Genomic DNA, 25,000 nt, shown 5'->3' with positions numbered 1-25,000 from the left:
TTCCCAGAAGTCCGATTCTGGGCATGAACCGCGTCCATGAAAGTGTCCCACACAGTCGTGTTCCCGGCAGCCTGCTCTGCGTTATGATTCGGCATTATGAAGCCATTATGAATCAAACAACGACTGACTTCGCTGTTCGCGGCCAGGGGGGCCTCCGAGGCGACGGCCCCCCCGCCTCTCCTATAGGCCGAGAGCTTGTCAGGAGCTCATCAACGCACTTAACCGTTTCACTTCGCTTAATTAAAATGTAAAAAAAAACGCCGGCGACAAAACCCATCTATCCCTCCTTCTCCCCCGTCTCCCAGGGCGGTAAAGTGCCGATAACTCAGACTCCCATTCTAAACCACTTACGGTAATAGGCGCCACGTTTTGTGCAAACATCAATCGAGTTAGAGGTGCTTCGGCACCCCCTGGGATGGTATCGTCAGGAAGTGCAGGTGTTCCGGGGGAGGGGAAGAGAGAGAGGGAGGGGGAGAGAGGGGAAGAGAGGGGGAGAGAGAGAATCCCCATAGAGACCCACCAAAACAGTGAATTATGGATATAACGTCCTCCCCTCCTCCCAGGTGAATGATATTCACATAATAAACATGACTGTGTCTCGGGTGCAGCTCTTAAAGGTAATATCTATTCATGAAGAGGATAAGCAGGGTGATTAGGGTGGAGTGTGTGTGTGTGTGTGTGTAACTGTCTGTGTGTGTGTGTGTGTGTGACTGTCTGTGTGTCTGTCTGTGTGTGTGTGTGTGTGTGTGTGTGTGTGTGTGTGTGTGTGTGTGTGTAACGTGAGCCGCTAACCCACTTTCACAGTCATGAGGGTGTTATCTCGTCTCTCATTGGGATATTGCTTTATTTTCTTACTGCACCGCTTCCTCGCTGGCTCCGAGGGAGTGCAGAGAGGCGGAATGTCTCCGGCATAGTTTTTCAAAAAGCCCGGAATGGCCAGCAGTCCCACGTGGACTACCCCTCAATCCTTCTTCCCCCTTCTGCATCTCGGCGCGCTCTCTCTCTCTCTGTGCTACGCATTACCTACTCTGCCCACTTTGGTTACCATCACAACAGAAGGGGAGGGTACGGAGAAACAGAGAGAGAGAGAGAGAGAATGTACAGTATAAGAAAAAGAGAGGGAGGGGAGGCAAATGATCTGCAAGGAAAAATCCTCCCAAACCCCCCCGCACCCCCACCCCACCCCGCACCCCCCCCCACCCCCAAAACGACCAAGTCCCGGGACGTTCATTAGTGCTGTCATCCCAGAAAAATCACCCTGTTTCGAACCTCTGAATACATTACCCCCTCCCTCCCTCCATCCCTCCCTCCCTCCCTCCTTCCCTCCGTACCCCCCACAGACGGCGGTTGATAAATCGCTCGGTAGGACCCAGCCGCTGTTATTTCTAGATCCAGATAAAAAGTGTCGCAGGCGGGCACACTTCATTTACCCACGGACCCCCTCGGGGGAGGAGAGAGGGGGGGGGGGGGCGTGCCGCATCAGGCAACATCTGCATGTTTCCACCCCTCGGCCCATTTCCATATTCATGACGAATGAATATCGGTTATGAGCCGCCTGCACCTGCTCTGCCTTGTCTGTCTGCGGAAAGGCCAAACAAACTCTCCTCTTCTCCTATTCATACTCGTACAAAGAAGAGGTGGAGGTGTTGGGAGGATGGAGGGGGGGGGGGGGGTGGGGGCGTCCGGAGGGGGGAGACGGACGGACGGACGGACGTCCAGGTGGCTGGCGGCTCTAGCCGTGACGTACAGTAATTAGGATAATTGCTGTAATTAGGACTTTGTCACAGCGTCCAGGGGTCATCTCATTCTCATAGAGGAGGTCCGTTATTACAGGGTGTCACCTAGATACCGGGTGCTAGGTCACCGTCTGTAAACCAGTCACACCGTTGCAATTGTGTGTAGTTGGTTATACTGTATGATGCCCCCTCTCCCCCTCTCTCTCTCTCTCTCTCTCTCTCTCTCTCTCTCTCTCTCTCTCTCTCTCTCTCTCTCTCTCTCTCTCTCTTTCTTTGCATCCCCAGTCTCTCTTTCACGGTGTCCTCTGCCTCTCTCTCTCTATCTCTTTCTCTCTCTCCCTCTTTCTCTGCCTCCCCTACAACCGTCGTACTCTGTCCTCTGCCTCTGTCTCTGCCCCCCCCCCCCCTCTCTCTCTCTCTCTCTCTCTCTCACACACACACACACACTCCTTACCAGAGGGTGGTTTAGAAGAGTGTGCCAAAATAAGATCATTTCCTGTCAAGCAGCCCCCCCGCCCCCCCCCAACCACCTCCTTCCAACAGAGGCATAATTAACTGAATTTAGAACAATGAGGAAGTGAGGTAGGATGACTATTATGTTAATGCTAACACTGCGCGTTAGCTCCCACTGTGGCTATCGTACTGCTGTGTAAACATCTTGACAACCTAGATGCTAATGCTAACACTGCGCGTTAGCTCCCACTGTGGCTATCGTACTGCTGTGTAAACATCTCGACAACCTAGATGCTGTATGTATCGACTGGGTCTGCCTCTAAACAGTGCATTCCACCTTTGCTTGTCCTGGGCAAAGAAACACCTGGACAATTTGGTTCTCTGTGACCGAGATTGGTCATCGTCATAGCCCCCCGCGTCACCCCTCTTTAAGTGGGACATGGCTGTCCTTTCCTGCTGTACCGGAGGGCTGTGGGGATGAGGGTGTGTAGCACAGATGGCTGAGCCCTTGGGGGCCACAGAGCTGTACAGGTATGTGTGTACCCCCCCCCCCCCCCCCCCCACACACACACACAGTGACAATGCAGAAAGGCGGCCGAAAACATCTGGTTGGGTCCCAGCCCACCTACAGGCAAGGGTTTCTCGTGTGTGCGGGGACACGCGTGCACATGTACACACACTTGCAAGAGCACACGCACGCACACACGCTTGCAAGCGCACACGCATACACACACATACTTGCAAGTCACGCACACACACACACACACACACACACACACACACACACACACACTTGCGCGCACACACACAGATACACACCTGCACACACACACACACACACACACACACACACACACACACACACACACATACACAAAGTCACAAAGGCCCATTCAAGTTTCCCTTGTGAGTTAACACTCATTGCACCTACATTAAGTGGTCTGACCCTGGAGGGACTGGTGGAGTAGAATGACAGATAGAGAGGGAGGGAGAGAGAGAGGGAGGGAGGAAGGGATGGATGGAGTGTGGTGGTTGTGGAGGGTGTTGAGTTACAGTATACAGCAGACTTCAAACATGTATAAATAGATTTCACACCTTCATTAATTAGTGATGGACTGTCGCGACACGGCACTGGTGTTTGCCTAGTCTCCTGTTTATTCAAAATGAACAAACTTTGAGGAAATGGTAACTAGTTCATCATAGCAGGGTATTGATCAGTCACAGAGGACTTATACTTTATTGCGTACACGTGTGTGTCTGTGTGTGTGAGAGAGCATGAATGTTAGTGTGTGTGTGTGTGTACGTGTTTGCGTATGGTGCGTGCATGTCTGTGTGTGTGCGTGTGTGTGATTGCGTATGGTGCGTGTGTGTGTTTGTGTATGGGGTGTGTGCACATTGCATTCACTTTCAACGTTGGCAACGTTTCACTAATGGTTGTAACTAGTTCTAATTTCAGAAGTTTTTACAGTTTTTAACTGCACATTAGTAGTAGAGCCTCTGTGAATGATTGACTGAACATTTTCATTGTGTGAAGCGCATTGAGTTGCATCTTGTAAGAAATGCGCTATACAAATAAAATTTGATTTGATTTGATTTGAATGACCTGTCATTGGACACAATGTGTTAAATATTAGTGTGTGTGTGTGTGTGTGTGTGTGTGTCTGTGTGTGTGCGTGCGTGTCGTCTGTACGTCAAAGAGTTGTCAAGTACCCATGGTTCATTAGTGAGGTTGATGAGCCTTGGAGAGGCCAATTGTGCAGAGGGAAGGAGGGGAGGGGCGCAGCGAGGTGCCACTGCTGCACTGTGGGTGTGTGTGTGTGTGTGTGTGTGTGTGATGAGAATATTACCATCTTTGTGTGTGTGTGTGTGTGTGTGTGTGTGTGTGTGTGTGTGTGATGAGAATATGACCATCTTTGTGTTTTTGTGTGTGCGTGTTAGGGATGGACGGTTTCCAATTATTGAAACCGAAAAACCGTCAGAGAGTAAAACCGCGGTTTTCCGGTTAACCGAAAAATACATAAAAAAAAAAAAAAAAAAAAAACGTAATTTTTTTTTTTAATAAAAAAGCGCCAATTTCAAATAATTGAGCCCTACTGCTACAATACACTCATGTCGAACACCATTAAAACACCGTAAGCACAGTCGCAACACATTTAGGCTACTTAGTTTCACAAATATAAGTGGAAAGGCAGACTTTTGTAAGCTACACCATACATGAAAACACATGAACACTTAACACACCAGCTCCGCTGATCCAGGGTGCACGCCTGCACGGAAGATCATCTCTTGGAACAGCGTCTTCATTGAATGAACTGCTTTCTCAATATCTTGGTTCTTAGACAAAGTTTCAGCTGCTGCTCAATGTATTTAAATATTTGAATACTGCTCAATAATCACTGAAATATTAGACTTAGAATTATGCAGTGAACATACTTAAAGCTTTTCATAAAAACCACATGCCGCGAGACTGACTCGTCCTGAACTGTCGTAAGTCAATCAACAAAGAATGCCCCATCAAAATAAAAGTGCCCATGGTAGAGCTGTCAAAATAGAGCTTTCAAAATAAATGTACTAATACAGATAGAGATAAATACAGAACTACCTTTGCGTCACTAAGTGACCGGGTATCTTCTGAGACATGCGTTCTGTCATCACTTTCAGTAGCGCCTTCACACACAGTGGCGCTGTGCACAAACACTCTTGATCCGTATAGCTCTTGTTTTATTATATTGTGGTTTAGTAAATACTGCACTTGGAGTTACATTCAATGCATGATTTGTGCTATAGAACATAAATAAAGTTTGATTGATATCAAATCAAATCACATTTTATTTCTATAGCGCATTTCTCACAAAAGTGACCCAATGCGCTTTACAGAGAGCAGCGAAAATGATCTTATTAAATGTAAGCGAGTAATTGTAAAAAACCTTTCCTATCTACCAATAACTGAAGGCAACTATCTTTCCCATAGAGTGATTCGTTACCCTTAAATATAATCCCAATTCGATATTAATCCTCAGTTATTCTTCACAACTGACCAAACCTCTCACTCATTGCGCGGCAGATTCAGACTGTATCATTGTTATTTTCACACACGACATGTTCCAGTTTTATTCTTATTCTATTTTATTCTTCTAAAAAAAAAAAAAAAAAAAAAACGGTTTCAGACGGTTTTGATAAAAAACCGTTTCTATTTTTAGAAACCGCGGTTTTCGGTTTAACCGAAAAACCGTCCATCCCTAGTGCGTGTATGTGTGTGTGTGTGCGTGAGTGAGTGAGTGTTTGTGTGTGTGTATTGCTTGGCACCCACCCCCCCATTACTTACCCATCGTCGGCCCAAGCACTCAGGGCGATGGAATGCTTGGGAACTCGCTCTGTGACACACGCCTCAATCGGAGAAATAGATGGCAGACTCGTTTTTGCATAATCTAAAGTGAAACTTCTCCATCAATCACGTCGGTAGTGGGTTTTTTTCTTGTTTTTTTTCCAGAGAGCAGCCATTAAGGCGCCGTTAAGCATCTCTCTCGCTCTCTCTCTCTCCGAAGACGCATTGTGTTGATGGGAAACGTGTTTCCTGCGCTCTCCGTGCCACACACGCTATGAAAGGCGAGACCGCCGCCGCCACCTGTTGCTCAGTTCTAGCTGTTCATTTGGAGTTGAGGCGAAGGAATATCAATCTGCGGTCGACTGGGTTGTGTGCACTGCTGCTGGGAGAAGGGTTTTATCTGAACTGTCAGGTAGCGCTGTGGGAGAACTCTTTTAGTTATTTAACATTCTTCACCGGTGACTTCGTTCACCAAAAATGCATTTGTATGATGCTTCATTTTATAGATAGATAGATAGATAGATAGATAGATTGGTAGGTAGGTAGGCACTTTATTGATCCCCAAGGGGAAATTACAGCAGTTACAGCAGCTCACATCACAAACAACCAAACAACATAATAAAATGACAATGGAATAATAGAATAAAATAGACATCTGAAAACAGTATATACAGTAACAACAGTCCAGTATGATTGGACATCTCCCAGCCTGACTTTGATCACTCCGATCGAGCCAGCTGGAGGAGGAGTTGTACAGTCTTCTTGCGGCAGGCAGAAAAGATCTTCTATAACGCTCCTTAGTGCAATATTATATCCAAACATAGCTGTTTTGGTAGGTAAATACCACGTAGAACACTTGGCGCTCTAGGTACTGAATGTTCCGGAACCCTTTGTCAGTTGATGATTTGAAGTTTAATTGTGTGAGTCATTCTTTGTGTTGGGATTGGCTCTGCCTGGTGCTTGTAACCCACTATTATGAGTCAGTGAACAGGTTTTTCATTCTCTTTCTCTCTCTTTCTTTCTTTCTTTCTTTCTTTCTTTCTTTCTTTCTTTCTTTCTTTCTCTCTCTCTCCCAGGTGTTATCCTAAGACCCAAGCTGCCACTTATGGAGCTCAGCATTGGTAAGTGTTTTATTTTTTGTACACCTCTTTGTTTCTCTCTCTTTCACACACACACACACACACACACACAGACACAGACACACGCACACGCGCACACACACACACACACACACACACACACACACACACACACACACACACACACACACACACACAGGGTCTCACTGAAACACAACCATGTGCGTGCACACACACTCACACACACACACATTCGCATGATGCTAGTATGACGGCCATGAGCTCACCGACTGGACGGCTGGATGCCAAGCGATACACACACACACACACACACACACACACACACACACACACACACACACACAGAAACACACTTTGTCTAGGTAACCAGAGTCTAACATGTTGTAGTTATACTGTGGAGTGTGGGTGCGGTCAGTACCAGAAAAACGCTACAGAGGCAGACAAAAAATTAAGTAATTTATTCAATTACAAAAGAACACGTCACAAGGAAACCAAGGGGACGTTGAACGATGCCAAAATAATAAACGACAGAAAGCCCTGACTACCTAACCACCCCAGCTCTAAGACACATAGGAAAAGGTTGGCATCCGTTCCTAACCTGATGTATATAACATAAAGGATTCTACGTGTTAAAGTGTAGACCCATGGGTATCTTACCTATCCCCTCTGGGCCTGTGCGTAGAAACTTACAACCAAAACCACTATACCGAGTATAGGGTAAACTGTGAGCCAAACAAAACACAGCCACGGGACTTTCAGATAAACATCAAACACAACAAAAATAATGGCCCCCGAACAGAGAACAGGAAGGCTTTTTAAACAGGCGGATGATATGGTGATTGGTCCGGTACATGCGCAGTAATGATGATAGAAACACAGTATGATAGATGATAGAAACACAGTAAATGGTAAATGGACTGCACTTATATAGCGCCTTTTTTGCTGCTCCAAAGCTGCTCCAAAGCGCTTTACAACGCCCTCTCATTCACCCATTCACACACACATTCACACACCAATGGCGGCAAGCTGCCATGCAAGGCACGGTTTAAAAAAAAAAAAAAAAGTTTTTGTCGCTCACTGGGAGCAATTTTGGGGTTCAGTGTCTTGCCCAAGGACACTTCGGCATGTGGCCAGCCGGGGCTCAAACCGCTGATCTGCCAACCTTGTGATCATTAGTCGGCGACTCTACCTCCTGCGCCACAGCCGCCCCATATGTCCCACAGGACATAGGACGTAACACACACAATGCAACCCACATTGCATTTGCACTAGAGTGCATTTTACTTATTGGCACTCAGACATATCCAGAAGAGACATCAAAGTCCAGACACATTTCTTCTATCACTTCTCTTAAGCCGAGTGGAGCAGGAGCCGTTTGAACCTAGATCAGATGGTTTCATCTATATTTCAGATGTCTGAGATGGAGGAGTCTATTGTGTCTATCGTGACAAGTTCCCCCAGTGTGTGTGAGAGAGTTGGTTATATTCATGATGCGGTGCTCTCGAGGTCGCAGTTGAGGCTGGAAGTTCAATATTCAATATTCTTGAATAATACCAAAATAATTAATGACTTGGTGACTCAGACACATAGTCATCTGAATACATTCAACTAGATATATTCCCTGCAAAGATATTCTCTTCTATATCATAATTTTACAGGACATATGTTCTATTTTTTTTTCTCTCTCTCCCTCTCTCTCCCCTCCTCTCATTTTCTCTCTCTCCCTCTCTCCTCTCTTTCTCCCTCTCGCTCCCTCCCCACCTCTCTCTTTCTCTTTCCCCCCACCTCTCTCTAAAGACGGTAGAAAGTAGGGGTGTAACGATACATCGATTCACATCGATACATCGATTCATTGACTAACGATCTGATTACATCGATGCAATGTAAAAACATCGATCTATATCGTCGTCATTTTTTTTTTATTTTTTTTATTTTTTTATTTTAGAAAAACCTCCCAAAGAAGAACACTGGAGGATATACTTAGTGATCTGTCAATATGCACTAAGAATGCGGAATTGTTTACATTTGTTTTGTTCTCCAGCTGAAATTGCGTTTGGTTAAAGAAGAATGTATATAAGATGTACTGCACTGTACTGCATTTGCACTTATTATTTATTATTATTTTATTATTATTTATTATTATTGCACAAATATACTGTAGGTTAAATGGTGACCTTGTTTCAGTTCTAACTGTTAAAAATACTGTGTTTATGAGACAGTAAAAAAGTGAACGTTTACAAAAATCCTGCCTTAAAAAAGGGGGGACAAGTTCTTCCAGTTTTGTTTCATAGGACATTAATGTTTTAAAGCTGAATATCTCTTGTTTGTGAGACTAGTGAACGGGTCTATTTTTCTTTTTGTAACAGAAGAATACTGTATAATACAATATGATTTAAATGCTGGATACCTGGAAGAGCTCACAAATAAAATGGTCAAATCATATTCTAGTTGTTTTTGTGAGTTGATAATTGTGTTAGATTGGCATATGATATCGCGTCATATCGATCATATCGTCATATCGATCTTGAATCGAATCGAATCGAAATCGTATCGTGACTGACATTGTGATATCGTCAAACATTGTATCGTCATACAAACAAATCGATATAATATCGTATCGTGATGAAGCTGGTGATTTACACCCCTAGTAGAAAGCACTTCATTGATTGTTTACAACAACATAGGGAAGTTTTGTCTCTGAGCACAGACAGGCAGACAGACAGACAGAGAGAGAGAGAGAGAGAGACAGAGAGAGAGAGAGAGAGAAGAGAGAGGTGGTCAGTCGGATCGTCAAGCTCCAAAACACCTCTATCACAACAGAAACAGAAAGCCGTTCCCCTAGGCTCCTCTCACTGCTGCATACCATGTACGTCAATACAGCTCTTCAACTCCACTATGGATGAGAAGGTGCAGTATACTGCAGCAGGGTCCTTCCAAGGCCACAAAGTCTATACTGCATGTACAGTATATACATTAGCATGAACAAAGCAACCATCAAACGCGCACCCACACAGCTCCCTGTTACATGTCCACATCAGCATCAGATTCTGCCACCGCTGTCACATACAGCACATCCTGGCCTTGTGATCGACCGTGTCGCAGTACAGCGTGTTCTACTGGAATGATATAATTGTGATGTAGATTTTTGTGAGATATATATATATATATATGTATATCGTTCTGATGATTGTGATGGAAATGCTTGTGATGGAAAGTTTCTGATGATTGTGATGTAAACGTTATGGCGTGATGGGAGTCCGTGTGGTTGACAGATGGTGTGCAGTGGAGCAGTTGTGCTGCAGTAACTGCCGGGGTCGGATGTGGGGTCGGGTGTGTCTATCCAGCTGTGGTGTGTAAAGGCTGAGGCTGTACAGCTGCTCTGCGTCGCCGAAGTTTGTCTTCTTCGTCTTCTTCGTCTTTGATGCGATACAGATGGAACGGTAGCGGTGTTTACCGTGTTGAATGTTTGTGTGTGTGTGTGTGTGTGTGTGTGTGTGTGAGTACATGTGTGTGCGTGGGTGTGTGTGTGTGTTTCATAGGACCACTGACATGAAGGCTCTTCTTGCCTGCTTGAAATATATCAATAATATATAACAAAAGATATAACACTTTGATTACAATACAAACAGCTTGGTGACGCAGCTTTCAAAGGTAACCGGGACGACACTGTTGCTAAGCATCTACCCGTACTGTGGTGAGGTTAGATGTCACAGCACACGGACACACATCTGCAGTGATTGTTGTTGACTCACCTGCTATTGTACTGGGGAGCAGCAAGGCTGATGCGTACAGCGTATACCACTAAGTGAGCTTTCAGTCTGGGAAACAAAAAGGGACTAGAAATGATGCAAGCGGTGCGATTTGATAGAACTTATAGAAAAATGAAAAAAATGACAAAAAAACAATCTCCGAACAATTTCGCCATGAACCTAAACCTTTCACAGTTGTCGTGTTGAGAAACCGTCTCCCCCGGTTACTGTGATTCCGAACCGTGCCCTGACGGGCCAGCCAATTCCCAGCAGTGGAGGGCCGCTTCAAAGGACCAGAATGATGGACCAGCCTGTGGTTCTATGAAGTTAGAGCTACAGACCGTGAGAAAAGCTTGCTCCTCTGAAGAAACACCACCCGTATGCAAAGTGGGTCCTGTAATGGAATGAGCTAAGACTAGGTGAGGCACGGATAATACCAAAGTCAATGACGTGGCAATGATGTGGATGGTTCAGGCAGTCTCATCTCATGACAAGTAAATCAGGCATGCCAAATAGGACAATGACTCGAGCCTAAAACGATTTCGGCCGCTAATTATCATTTCAAGCAGGTTGTTCTCGAGAATAAGGCGTCAAGTCGGATTTGTTTTCTTACTTTTTGGTTATTTTACTTCTCCTGAGCTTGGAAGCGTTGTTTATTTTTCATTTTTTTCGGGGCGGGGGAATTGTCTCACTTTGATCTCCCCTCACGGAAGGCTCCTGACAAGTTGACGTGCCCATCCTAAAATGACGTAAATGAGTTTGGACAGTTGACGTGCAGCTCGGATGGATACAGTGAAAGGCGGGAAGGAGGAGAGGACTTGTCATGCATACATGATGTAGTAGACCTACTCTGTTTGGAGAGAGGGAGAGAGAGAGAGAGAGAGAGAGAGAGAGAGAGAGAGAGAGAGAGAGAGAGAGAGAGAGAGAGAGAGAGAGAGAGAGAGAGAGAGAGAGAGAGAGAGAGAGAGAGAGAGAGAGAGAGAGAGAGATGGATCTCCATTTCTGATGTTGTTGGTTTAGCTTGCATTGCCATGACTCGTTGAGGTGATCAATTCCATTGGATGTCATCCGTGGCTGGCATTTTATTGTATTTTATTTGATGTGTGTGTGCGCACACACACGTGTGTCTGTTTTGGTTCAATATCTTGGTGCATATTTTCAGATGGCAAAGAAATAGCTCTCTCTATGATGGAGAGAAAGCTCATCTGTGTGTTTTTTTTTTGTTAGCTCTATGCCTGTTTTCAAAGCAAAAGGCGTAGGTGGTGGAATATAGCCTAGTCTACTCCTCTGCAGATATCAAGATGAGATTTATTTGAGGAGGGAAGGCAGGATTTGTGTCTGTGTGTGTGTAATTTGTATTCTTTATTTGGTGTATTAGGTGTACCCCACCACTCCTCCCCAAATAAAGAATACAAAGATTATAAATACTTTTTAAAATATAAACTTGATGTGTGTGTGTGTGTGTGTGTGTGTGTGTGTGTGTATGTGTGAAATTAACTATATGTTTTTCCTGAACTCAGGAAAAGTGGCAATGCCTGAATATTTAACCTTACAACCTTACCTCTTTACGCAAATCAAGTTGCAGCTCTGTGAGGCAAGGTCACCCAAGGAGAGCACATTCAAAAAATCAAACACTTTAGCAGCTAATATTCATCAGGCTTCAAGATGTTTGCGTCATTCCACGTGTTGCCTAGTAACTATGGCAGATTATTATTTTGCAGGGCATTATACACCATGATGTTGAAGGAGATTCTAAAATATTCAACTTATTCAGACATTATACTTTTCACACAGTCCACCGCACGCACATTCATATTGGAATATTATGTATGAAATATGCAACATCAACAGAAAGAGTAAAATGGATAAGCAAGTATTTCTGGGTAGATCTGAACTGGGTTGAGTTGATTTGTGTGTGTGTGTGTGTGTGTGTGTGTGTGTGTGTGTGTGTGTGTGTGTGTGTGTGTGTGTGTGTGTGTGTGTGTGTGCGCGAGTGTGAGTGTGAGCGTGTACGTGTGAGAGTGTGTGTCACAATTCAGTAAAGGTCCATAGAAATGAACCTTCTAGAAACTATAGTCTGATCTGATGAGAGGCAAGCCTCACAATTCTGTACAATTTGTAGTTGTTTTTATTGCCTTGAATTTTAGTCATGTTGCTGTGTAGCCAACACGCTCAACATTGTCATTCAGGTGTGTCTACAAGAACAGATAAGACCAATCCTCCCTGTCCCACACAAAAGCCTGCAAAATGTCACGCCATTCACCTCGTTGCTCTCAGAATGCCTCCAAAATGCTGGCACGTACCTTTTTACACACAGAGTAAGGAATGCTGGAAAAGCCTTGTATGCATCAGAGGATATGCTTGCAGGCTTGCTTGTCTATCTATGACATTAGATCTATTCAAGTTTGTGTCGTCATTGTCAAGGAAAAAAAAAATATAATACCGTCAACTTGTCAGCAACTCGCTAGAGAGAAACATCAACATCAGTTTTATTTTGAATCGTCTGAAACTCCAAGTTTGACATTCACATTGTAACCATGGTGACGTTTTGACAGCTGGGTTAATTTAGTTTGAAGCAACTCCTCCAGGTGTTCAGTCACTTCAATCTGAGTTCCTGCAACAGTTTACTTTACTTACAGCACGTATACCGCATGATGACGCAGAGACCTGTCCATCTCCCCTCAGCTTCATCCACATAGACCTGTAGCCTCCATCTCCCCTCATCTTCATCCACATAGACCTGTAGCCTCCATCTCCCCTCAGCTTCATCCACATAGACCTGTAGCCTCCATCTCCTCCAGCTTCATCCACATAGACCTGTAGCCTCCATCTCCCCTCATCTTCATCCACATAGACCTGTAGCCTCCATCTCCCCTCAGCTTCATCCACATAGACCTGTAGCCTCCATCTCCCTCATCTTCATCCACATAGACCTGTAGCCTCCATCTCCCCTCAGCTTCATCCACATAGACCTGTAGCCTCCATCTCCCCTCATCTTCATCCACATAGACCTGTAGCCTCCATCTCCCCTCATCTTCATCCACATAGACCTGTAGCCTCCATCTCCCCTCATCTTCATCCACATAGACCTGTAGCCTCCATCTCCCCTCAGCTTCATCCACATAGACCTGTAGCCTCCATCTCCCCTCAGCTTCATCCACATAGACCTGTAGCCTCCGTCCCCCCTCAGCTTCATCCACATAGACCTGTAGCCTCCATCTCCTCCCAGCTTCATCCACACAGACTCGTAGCCTCCATCTCCTCCCAGCTCCAGAGTCAGCAGAGTTTTGGATTGGCGGGTGTGTCGTCGACGGGAGTAGCAGAGTTTTTAATTGACGGGTGGTAGCTTCCGCTAAATCGACGGCAAAAGTGTGGCCCCCTCTAGCGGTTGCGGCCCCAAGCAACCGCATAGACTGCTTATGCCAGCTCTCTGGTTGTGGATACACAATGCCCCAAGAGGTCCATGGACTTAGTTTGACCTAAACAGTCTAGTTTGTCTGGTTGATGTTGTGGAACCAGGAAGTACCGCAGACATCCACCAATCGCACAGGGACGCCGCTGTACAGCACACGGATCCTCTGGCCCTTGTCTGATGATTGGACGTGGCCACCATTCCTCAGCGCTCCATTGGCCCATGCAGTGCCACACGGCGAGGGAGGGATGGAGGGAGGGAGGGATGGAGGGATGGAGGGAGGGAGGGCCCTGCTCTGACCTCCGGGGGGGCAGAACAGCAGGGGAGACAGCGACATCAGTGAACCCAGCTAAACGCCTCCCTCCCTGGCCACAGAACTGGCCTAGCACGGTCAATCATCCACCCAGCTGAGATGTGAGGCTCTCTGCAAGGCAGGGGGGCTAGGCGAGGGGTGGAGGGGGGGGTTCAAAACTGCCCGAGTCACTCCGCCAGTTGGCCAATTAAAACTTGATTAACGCTACCTCATTAGCGGTCGCTCCGCTCACCCAAATTAGGAGGCGGCGGTTGTTTGAAAGTGGCAGAGTGGTTCGAGCATAGCCCAGAGTCCCCTCCCTTCATTTCTCATGCAGGTAACCTCAATGTTACCTCTCTCTTTGTCTATGCACAGAGGATTTAATAGAACTATATACACACACACGAACACACACACATACACACACGCACACGCGCACACACACACACACACACACACACACACACACGCAGCGACCTTTAAAACACCCCGTGTACTTTTTAATTGTTACTCTTTCACTTGAAGTTTCTGACACGATGCAGCGCATTAAAGAAGGTGAACTTTGATCATAGAGTGTTGATAATGAGTCTGGCGGTTCCACCGTCAGCGTGCTCAAGGTTCTCATCAAGGTTTCTTTTTTTTTTTTTGTGTGTAGCTCGATATCTTTCAGTACTGTCGTGGGAGAGCCAAACCAAGTGAAAAGTACACACAGGTACCTTCCTCTTGTCAGTGGAGGTGAGGACAGCAGCACAGGAAAAGGGTTATTTTTTACTAATATAAGTACATTGATTATGCAGTGTTTTGGAAAATTAGCCTGAACTAGATTTGAGCAGAATTGTGTGTGTGTGTGTGTGTGTGTGTGTGTGTGTGTGTGTGTGTGTGTGTGTGTGTGTGTGTGTGTGTAGGGGTATACAGCAAGGTTGTTACGCAACCTCCTGAGGCTCTTGTTAATGTCCCCCTAATCATTTATTTCATTGCCTGGAGCTAAGCTTCTAGCTCGCTAAAAGGGTTACGGCGAGATGTTCTTTTAGAGAGCCACCGAACCACTTTAGCTTCCAGAACATACTGTCTATCTCGACTTAAAGAGGTGCTCCACTCTATGGATGGTTTTTGGAGTCGATAGACACCTAACTGAACTTATTTTTAAAAGTAGTTTTAAAGTTTGTATCTTGCTTCTTTTAGACCTTTAGATTCAGCTTTTGGTCATTGACTCTGTAAAGATATCTTAAACACACTCCACACTGGAATCGAGGATATGTTCCATCAATGTTGCTTCTGAGTATTTTGTCCATTTAACTTTTTTGGATATATTATTCATAAACCCGCTTTTGATCCACATTTAGTATTGTGTGCCCAAGGCACCCCAATGGACAGATTAATGTAGACAGTGCAAGAGATCTACTTCACTTCATCAGGAAATGAAACATTTACATTACATTTTTGGCGTTTAGCAGACGCCTTTATCCAAAGTGACAACAAATACATTTGTGTAAGTAAGTGAATCATCTATCCATCAGTCATCATAAGACAAAGTAATCTATGCTATGACCAGGAGAAACAGAACAGAATGTTTTTATTTAAACTAAAACATTTCCCATTCCCAATAGCAATGTATTTCAGAATTGAGTTTGAGTGTTTTTATGGACGTTTTTTAAAATAAAACATTCTAAATATACGATCAATGAACTATCTGGGGAGGTGGACTACTTTGAGACAACTATATGATGTAATTAGATGGAAGATCCCTTTTAATTAAACTTTTAATTAAACAATGAATGTGTTTTCATACTGAATAACCTCCTATAACCTCCATGTTAGTTATCTGTCTGTACTTCCCCTCTCTCATCTATCCATCATCTCTAACTTTCTATCTATCTATCTATCGATCGGTCTGTCTGTCTGTCTGTCTGTCTGTCTGTCTGTCTGTCTGTCTGTCTGCCTGTCTGTCTGTCTGTCTGTCTGTCTATCTATCTATCCTATAACATTCTCTCATCTGTCCATCCTCTCTCTCTCTCTCTCTCTCTCTCTCTCTCTCTCTCTCTCTCTCTCTCTCTCTCTCTCTCTCTCTCTCTCTCTCTCTCTCTCTTTCTCTCTCTATCTATATATCTATCCAATAATCTTCTGGCTATCCTACCCTCTGACCATCTGTCCATCCTACTATCTCACTTTCTTTCAACTACATTGGCCCTATCCAATTTCACCCCTTGGCCCTCCATTTTAGCCCTACCCCTCCGTTTTGCGCGTTCACGTGTAAGGTATGGGTGTCCCAATTCTTGTTTTCATGTAGGGGAAGTGGTAGAGCTACATAGCCCTCCAAACCGAGGTTTGTAAGATGCAGACAGAGCCACAATCGGAGTGTGAAATCCCAGAATGCCTTGCGTCAGTTCAATGTATTATAGACCTTTTCTTTTTAACCAGATCTTATCCACCTCATTTTTCTGGTTTTCTGCTCGAAATGACATGCCCACAGTGAATATAGAATATCTCCACAATCACAAGGGCCTTCATAATGATATTGTTATCAAATGAAAGCTAACACCTGTGGGGTGGCTGTAGAAGTGTCAGAATCAAAATCTATGTTACTGTGTCAGAGCAAATAGAGCTAGAACATTATAAAACATCTCAAATTCAGTCTCCGCCTAAAAAAACAACAGCTTTTACAGTGAATATCACCTTGGAAACCTGATAACGAAGCCCAAATCATCTAGGAATCAGTACTCCAGGGTCTTATTAGTACTTGTGCCAAAGTCGATGCTAGTAATGTGAGCAAATGCAACTTTGTACCTGTTTTAGTACAGGTATGTTTAGGCGGACACCTATATGTTTAGGCCATTTGGAGATATTTTGGCACCATCTTTGACCTTTCTCATGTATCAGATTTTTTTTTGGGGGGGGGGGGGGATTTTTTGGGGTTGGCCGACCAATGGTATGGAAATTCGGCGTTGAAACCGGACATGACACATTCTCCAGTTGGAGAAAACTGGATGTGACTTAGGCCGTGTTTACCGTCTCGGGAAAAAAATGGTGGCATCGTATAGCATGCAAAGTTGTGAAAAAAATGTGATATCGATGAAGAGAATTGATCGAGGTAAACTCTTTATATCACTTCGGATCCACATGGGGGTCCGTTGGCTCCTATGTTAACAAGCATAACAAAACGCTTTTATGCTGTGTGTCTAGCAGCTGGTAGCTGTGTGTCTAATGTTAACTATCTAACATTACATGTTTTGAGGCTGATTTGTGCAGGACAGTCCCGCATTTTGACATAATTTCCATGTTGCATTTCCCCCCTTTGATGGTATATGATGCCCGAAATTTTACTAAAGTTCAGCCGCAACGTTGTTGCACTGTTGTTACCGGTACTCAGTGCAGACTGGCAGGGTATGACCACGGGTTGCTAGCCTACAGAGCACTGTTATTATGTCATGAACTGGCCTGATGAATGAAGCATTGTTCTTTTTTATTAGATGACTTGTTTGATCGATTGATGGCGTGAAACTTAGGTTGATGCTTTTCTATGATACTACTGATGACGTATCAGGTACTTAAAGGGTTATCCCATTTCGTAGGGGAATATTTTCAACCACTACCCCTTGTGGTTCCGAGGGGCAAGCCGCAAAGCGAGTGGCACTCCAAAACGAGTGGTAGGGGTAAAAAAGGGAAATGGGATAGGGCCTTAGCAAATCATCTTTTTTTCCTATCACCAGTCACTGCTGGTGTCTCAGTATAACTCATACTTATGAAACACAATTGTATTGATATATCTCTCCCCTCTAACCTATACAACCCTTTCATCCATCCATCCATCCATACATACATACATCTATCCATCAAACCATCTTTTAAGTTTATCAACCACTTTTTTTTTCTTTTCTTTTTTTTACTTGGAATGCCTTTGTGTGTACCCTCTCTGTCTGTTATTGTGTGTGTGTGTGTGTGTGTGTGTGTGTGTGTGTGTGTGTGTGTGTGTGTGTGTGATTTTACTGTAATTGGTAACCAAATGGCCCCTCCGGGACATTAAAGACACATTCTATCCCATTCTATTTTGACTGGTGCTATACAAGGTAGTTTACCCATGGAGCCCTCCCACCACACAGTTTTAAATCAAATCAAACCAAACTATCTAGAGTGAATTTGACACAAGTGCACAGCTTCAGACAGTCGCCAACATCAGCCATTTAATCCTACACCCCAAACAGCATATGTGTGTCTTTCTCCCTACAATTAACATGACAGATGACAGTATTTTGTCCAACATGAAAGACACATTTATTGCAGAATCGCACCACCTCCTGTGTGCTGAACAGGTGCAAAATGGCAGCATATGCAAATGGTGATGTCAAATTAATTATAATATAAAGTAATTATCGAGATGAATAACCATCATTTGGAGAGCGTATTTGTCTCCCCTGACAACGCTGGGCTGTCCCTCCTCGATTAGGCAGAATTGAGATTCATTTTTGAGGTCAGAGGCGCTCACTGTATTAAAACTAATTCCTATTGAATTTCTCTTGAAAAGCTCTATGTATTTCAATCACACAAAATAAATACGAGCGGGTAATTGCGGCCCGGAGGATCAGCAACCCATTATTATTCGAAGTGCTCGATTGTTATGGTAATTGGGCGGATCACACTCTGCATACTTTTTTGCGCTCCGAGTCGATTGCATCTGTGTCAAAATGGCAAGTCACGTTTTTCGATGAATGAACTTCACATTAGTCGATAACATGCAATTGAATAATATGCGTGGGTTGTTTCAAAAGTGCTCTTTTGGATTGTACACTCTCTTTTTTTCCCCGCTCTCTCTCCCTCTCTCTTTCAGTCTCTCTCAAACTTCTTCTTTCACTGCATCTGTCTCTCTATGCCTCTCAGCCTACCCTTTCTCAATCTCTCTCCTCTCCTCTGCCTATCTCTCTCTCCTCTCCTCTGCCTATCTCTCTCGCCCCCCCACCCTGTCTATCTCCTTACTCTCTCCGCTTATCACTCTCCCTCTCCTCTCTTTTCTTTTCTCCTTTCCGTCTCACATGCCTCTGACCCTGGAGGGTCGGTGGTTGTGTTAAATTGCTGTAAAGTGATGTGAGGAGGTGTGACATTTCAATCATCAGTAGGATGAGATCTTTGCTTGCCAAGCCCCCCATCAAGCTATTTCCTCAGCTCTGTCATTCGCTTTGACTGGATGGGATCAAACGTTGCTAACCCTCCCTCCCAAGGCCACCGTACTTGATGATAATGTGTGTGTATGTGTATGTGTGTGTGTACGTGTGCGTGTGTGTTTGTGTGCGTCTCTGTGCGTGTGCATGTCTGAACATGATGAAACTGATTGTAAAGATGAGGAATCTTTAGCCCCTGGGTATAGGAGGTGTGTGTGTGTGTGTGTGTGTGTGTGTGTGAGTGTGTGTGTGTACATACATTCGTGCTTGCGCATGCGTGTATACATACAATTCTTTAATAAAACTCCAAAGGATCTGGTATTAAAATCTCTGAATCGTCGCAAGAAAAAGGCGAATGCCACGATGAATAATCAGAGTGGAATTGCCCACAGAGATAACACTAGCACATAGTTTCCAATGTAGCTTTATTCTAGCTGGAGCCTTTCCCTCATGATAACACTCAGAGGCTTCCCCTTTAGCGGTGGCTAGATGTACTGTATGCAAACTAGCCTTGATGTCAGACGCTTTGAGGTCTCTCGTATCTGCCAAGAGAGATGGATCTAGCTAACACGGTTATATAAACCACACATACTTGTATGCGCATATGCATACGCACACACGGGCGCACGCACGCACGCACGCACGCACGCACGCACACACACACACACACACACACACACACACACACACACACACACACTGTGTTGTAAGTCGCTTTGGATAAAGACATAAAAGCTAAAAGAAAGTAATACACACACACACACACACACACACACAAACACGCACACACACACACACACACACACACACACACACACACACACACACACACACACACACACACACACACACACACAGCAGTATGCTGTTGTCTAAAGCAGCAGGCAGCCTTTGGGCATGGGGAAAACCCAGCGTTATCTAGAAAAAGGCATGGTTCATCAATGCACTTATCGTTCCAGACTCTCACACTCCCCAGATACTGACCTCACCCACTCATCGAGTGGTTAAAATTAAATCCACACGCACACACACATAAACTGACACATGCACACGCACACACACACACACACACACACACACACAAAATTGCTCCCAATGAGTGGCCCGGCGCCTTGCATTATAGCCGCCATTGGTGTGTGAATGTGTTTGTGAAGAGGTGAATGACAACACATTTACACACACACACACACACGCACACACACACACACACACACTGACCAAATTGCTCCCAATGAGTGGCCCGGCGCCTTGCATTATAGCTGCCATTGGTGTGTGAATGTGTTTGTGAAGAGGTGAATGAGAGGCCATTGTAGTGCCTTGAAGGGCAGTCCATTAAACAATTTTTGCTCCATTCATGATCTCACTCTTCTGCTAGTTAATACTGCACGTTCAATCGACCCAACGCTGACCTTGGGAGCTTTAGGAAACCGTTCACATATCTGATTAAAACCTCCGCTGTTTTAGTAGGATAAAATAACAATGATGAAGAGAAACGAAGCTAAAATGCTTGTTTCTCGAATTTATGCTGGAGGCTCTCTGATGGAGAGAGAGAGGCATCTAATTAGCCCAGCGGCTCCATGCTGCTGTTGAGGACTCCTCTCTTCCTGTTCGTGTCCCTGCCTCACCCCCTCACCCGTTGCTCTCCCTCCTTTCACCTCTCTCTCACCCTATCTCTCTCTACCACTCTCTCCCCATCCATCCACTGCTGGGCCTGAGGCTCATTGGCGACAGGTTTGGCAAAATCACCTCTCATTGTCTCACCTCTATTTCTCACCCCCCCCCCCCCCCCCCTCTTTCTCTTATCTCTATATCCCTCTCTCTTTTGCTCACTGTTCCCTCTCTCTTCCTTCTTCCCTCTCTCCCTCTCTCTCTCTCCCTCTCTCTCTCTCTCTCTCTCTCTCTCTCTCTCTCTCTCTTGCCCTTTAATATAACACATTTTGATCATAATAAACAGAAAGCTTTTCACTTTCCATTCAGCCTGAACTGGAACGGAGCACGACGCTTGAATGAGTGATGCTAGTAATTAAAGGTTAATATTGCAGTTACATCGTCTTGAGCACACATCTTAGGGACATGACTGTGTGTGTTTCTTACAACACTCGTGTACATAAACAAAGGCCAGAGAGAAGGATCATCAAACACTTAGACGTTTCACTTTAGTCTGACGTTTCGACTTGCATGCTGTGACCGTAAAACATCCATAGCTACTCCATTCACTTGTTTTATGCAATAAGCGGCATTCTGGGAAAACCCATTACCCGTTCCTAAAGTCCCATTCCCAAGTCATTCCCAAGGCCTACAGGAGAGACGGGAACAACCAAATCCGAAAATGTCATTTAGCCTAATGTGATTCTGTGTCTATTTTGGGGCTTATGTCACAAGGTCTGACTGGAATGGCAGAGGAGGGTGTTGAAAGGAGTGGGTTGGTTACTGATTGGTCCGAGTTTGACACAGTATTTTGGGGGGGGTTTTCCATAGAGGAGACAGAGGAGTCTGTATGAATGGAAGACACAGTAGCCGACTCAAGTCAGGGCAGAGCTGGGTTATAGCATCAACAACATTATAACAGAACTGTCATAAAGGATCGATGAAAGAACGCCTTGTGTCATAGAATACCACGGTACATTTTGTACTGATGTTTTTAATCTAAACACGGATGACTGTTTAACTCATTCAGAATAAAATCACCCAAACTGTCAGCGTTCTACAGTGCCAAGTGTGACTTTATTCACCGAAAATACTTGCTTACGATGGTTCTTCATTTTGTAGCCAATCAAAGTATTGTTGCTAGGCAAACACCACATAAAACACTTGGCACTCTAGGTGGTGAGTGGTCCGGAATTCCTTGGCAGTTGGTGAGTTAAACAAATAGCACATCTGGTAGTATTGAAGGAGTATGGATATGTTCACCTTAAATGTCCCCTAGACCGTACTGGCATAAGATTCTGTCACATTCAGAATATGTGGTACACAACCAACAACAACATCAAGAACAACAACAACAACAGCAACCAGAAAGGCATGACATCACATTGACATTGCCTTTCCTAGAACAGCTTCTGTGTTAAATGTTGAAACAGTTGCTCTCCCCACCCACCACACAGACAGGAAGTGTGACAAATGCTGCTTGGATCCCGGTGTTGTTTGTGTTCGCGCTGGTAAACAAGGCAAGGTGAGGACACTCACCTTGACACTCCAATCAGCATTCAGAAGTGGCGAGAAAATGCCCAATTGTGGCTGGAATTTGCATAAGACAGCTGCCTGTTTGTTTGTTTGTAGGAAGTGTGTGTGTGTGTGTGTGCGTGTGTGTGTGTGTGTGTGTGTGTGCGTGTGTGCGTGCGTGTGCATGTGTGTGTGCGTGTGCGTGCATGTGTGTGTGTGTGTGACCTGGGTACTCTATTTGAGACACGGTGAGACAAACCATCTCACATCTCTCTGATCTTTGGAAGATGGAAGTGTGACCCCCCCCCCCACACACACACACATACACACACACACACACACACACATCTTTCATACCCTCATCTTCCAAAGATCAGACAGAGAGAGTGTGAGATGGTTAGGCTCACCGCAGCCCAGATACATCAAGGAAACCAACGGTCTTTACAGCAAAGACATCGTTTTCTGCCCTTCATCCTTAAACTCCTCCGCCGCTGACTGCAACGCTTTTCCCCGACTCTTCTTCGATAATCTTTCTCTAGAAGCCTTTTTACTTTCTGTCCCTTCACAGTCATTTATGTCCTAAAATCGAATCTGGGAGAGTGTGTTATACATTAGAAGAACAACCTTCTCTCTGTATATCCTGCTGTCTTTATGGATTTTTTTAGTTTGTAGCGATGGATATATTCTACTTGGGCTTCGATTTGCACAAAATAATGTGCAGAAGCTGACAAGGGATCGCAGATGGGATCAATTCCTGTTTAGGTGCCAGAATGTTCCTTGTTAGCAGCCAGCTACTGAAGGATATGGATAAAATGGAACCGGTTGGATGTGGTCCAATGTAGTTGGCAAACACCAATTTCTCATGTGTTTTTTTCTGTGTACACAGATATCGATTACAACAATAAATTGCTATCTCATAGTCTGGGCCTGCGTGGGTCATCTTTATGTTAATATAATATTAACATATACATTATGTTTGAAGGAGTCTATTATTTGAAGGAGTCTATTATTATGTAGAATATCTACTACATGGGATACACACATAGTATCATATTAATCATAATAATAATAATAATAATAATAATAATAATTTAACCTGGATTTACAGAATAGACGTCGTTAGGAAATTGTCACAGTTCTGTAACATGAGAGCAGTGAGTGGCAGAGTGGGAGTGCCCGGGATGCAGAGGAAGTGTTGGTTTCCTATAATGGGACTGCTGGGGGGAGGCAGAGACTTCCTGAGGGGAGGACCAGGCACAACAGGCTTTCTGCTTTCTCTGGCGGAAAATGAAAGCCTCATAAAACTGGACAGTTCTCATCGAGCTCAGCCGAGGGAAGCCTTCGTTTGAGTGGTCGCGCTAGCTGCGTCGCTCATGTCTCGGTGAGCGTGTGTGTGTGTGCGCGTGTGTGTGTGCGTGCCTGCGTGCGTGCCTTCGTGCTTTCCAGGGTTGGGACATGTGACTTCCTGTCTAAGGGGTGATACTTCCTGTGGACTGACCAATCTCTCAACCCCTTTCTCTAACCCTTCCTTTCACCCTCTATCTGCCGATGGTGGGGTTCACAGTCTTCTTCCTCTCTGTTTCCCTGCTCCCCCCCCCCCCCCGCCCCCTGTCTCTCTCCTTCAACCTTGTCAACCTTGTCATGTTATTTTCAATCCTGGGGGATTGTGATGTATTGAACTAACTGTCATCCCCTCTCTCTCTCTCCCTCTCTCCCTCCCTCCCTCCCTCCCTCCCTCCCACCCCCAGCCTGCTGTGACCTGGTTGTCGTAGGCAGAGACAGGAAGCCCAGCGCGGTGGTCCAGGTGGCCGTCGTCGACCCACGGGAGCAGTACCTCGTCTCCCACGCCTGCACCGAGATAGTAGAGGTAACACTGCGTATTGCACACACACACACACACACACACACACACACACACAAACACACACACGCACACACCACCAACCCTCCTCTCCCTCTCTCTCTGACCCATGAAGTTTGTTGTTTTTACAGTTACAGTGTTTGTCTTGGTCACTGGGTCTTGCTATGACTGAAGGTCTCTCTCTCTCTCGCTCTCTCTCTCTCTCTCTCTCTCTCTCTCTCTCTCTCTGTGTCTCTCTCTCTCTGAGTTAGTCCCTCTTTCTGACTATCTGAGTCAGTGGCCTGGAACAGACACCACGTGTTCTCCTGCCTCACTCTACTGTGTGTGTGTGTGTGTGAGTGAGTGTGTGTGTGAGTGAGTGTGTGTGTGAGTTAGCCTCTTAGTTTCCATACAGTCAGGGACGTGTCTGTGACCTCCGACCCCCTGTCATGTCTTTTTTTATTACCGCTGGAGCGGGAGTCCCGTTGCCAGGGCAACAGCCGCACAAGTGTTTTTGGAGAGTCAGCAGCAGCTGCCCCTTGTCCCGGTCTGGAATACCCCTCTTAACCACACTCACACACACACACACACACACACACACACACACACACACACACACACACACACACACACACACTCACACACACACACACACACACACACACACACACACACACACACACACACACACACAGAGTGCACTCAGTCAACAGTCTCTCTCATCTCTGCGTCGACGGGTTCTGTCTTTCTCTCTTTCTGTCTTTCTTTCTTTCTTTCTTTC

The 25,000-nt window shown here is 45.1% G+C and overlaps 1 protein-coding gene across 1 annotated transcript in view; it reads left to right on the top strand.

The window, feature by feature from the left end:
• inpp4b (inositol polyphosphate-4-phosphatase type II B) overlaps positions 1–25,000 on the top strand; it is a gene marked incomplete at both ends in the record, with an annotated part of 154,329 nt that overhangs the window by 1,998 nt on the left and 127,331 nt on the right. Inside the window, one exon of the mRNA XM_080534748.1 lies at positions 24,128–24,246. Coding sequence (XP_080390874.1) covers positions 24,128–24,246 — 119 coding nt within the window. The remainder of the gene's footprint in view (positions 1–24,127; positions 24,247–25,000) is intronic.

The sequence above is a fragment of the Nansenia antarctica genome (assembly GCF_963989245.1).
Source record: "Nansenia antarctica genome assembly, chromosome: 6".
Classification (NCBI taxonomy): Eukaryota; Metazoa; Chordata; class Actinopteri; order Argentiniformes; family Microstomatidae; genus Nansenia; species Nansenia antarctica.
This window is presented reverse-complemented; position numbering and strand designations above follow the sequence as displayed.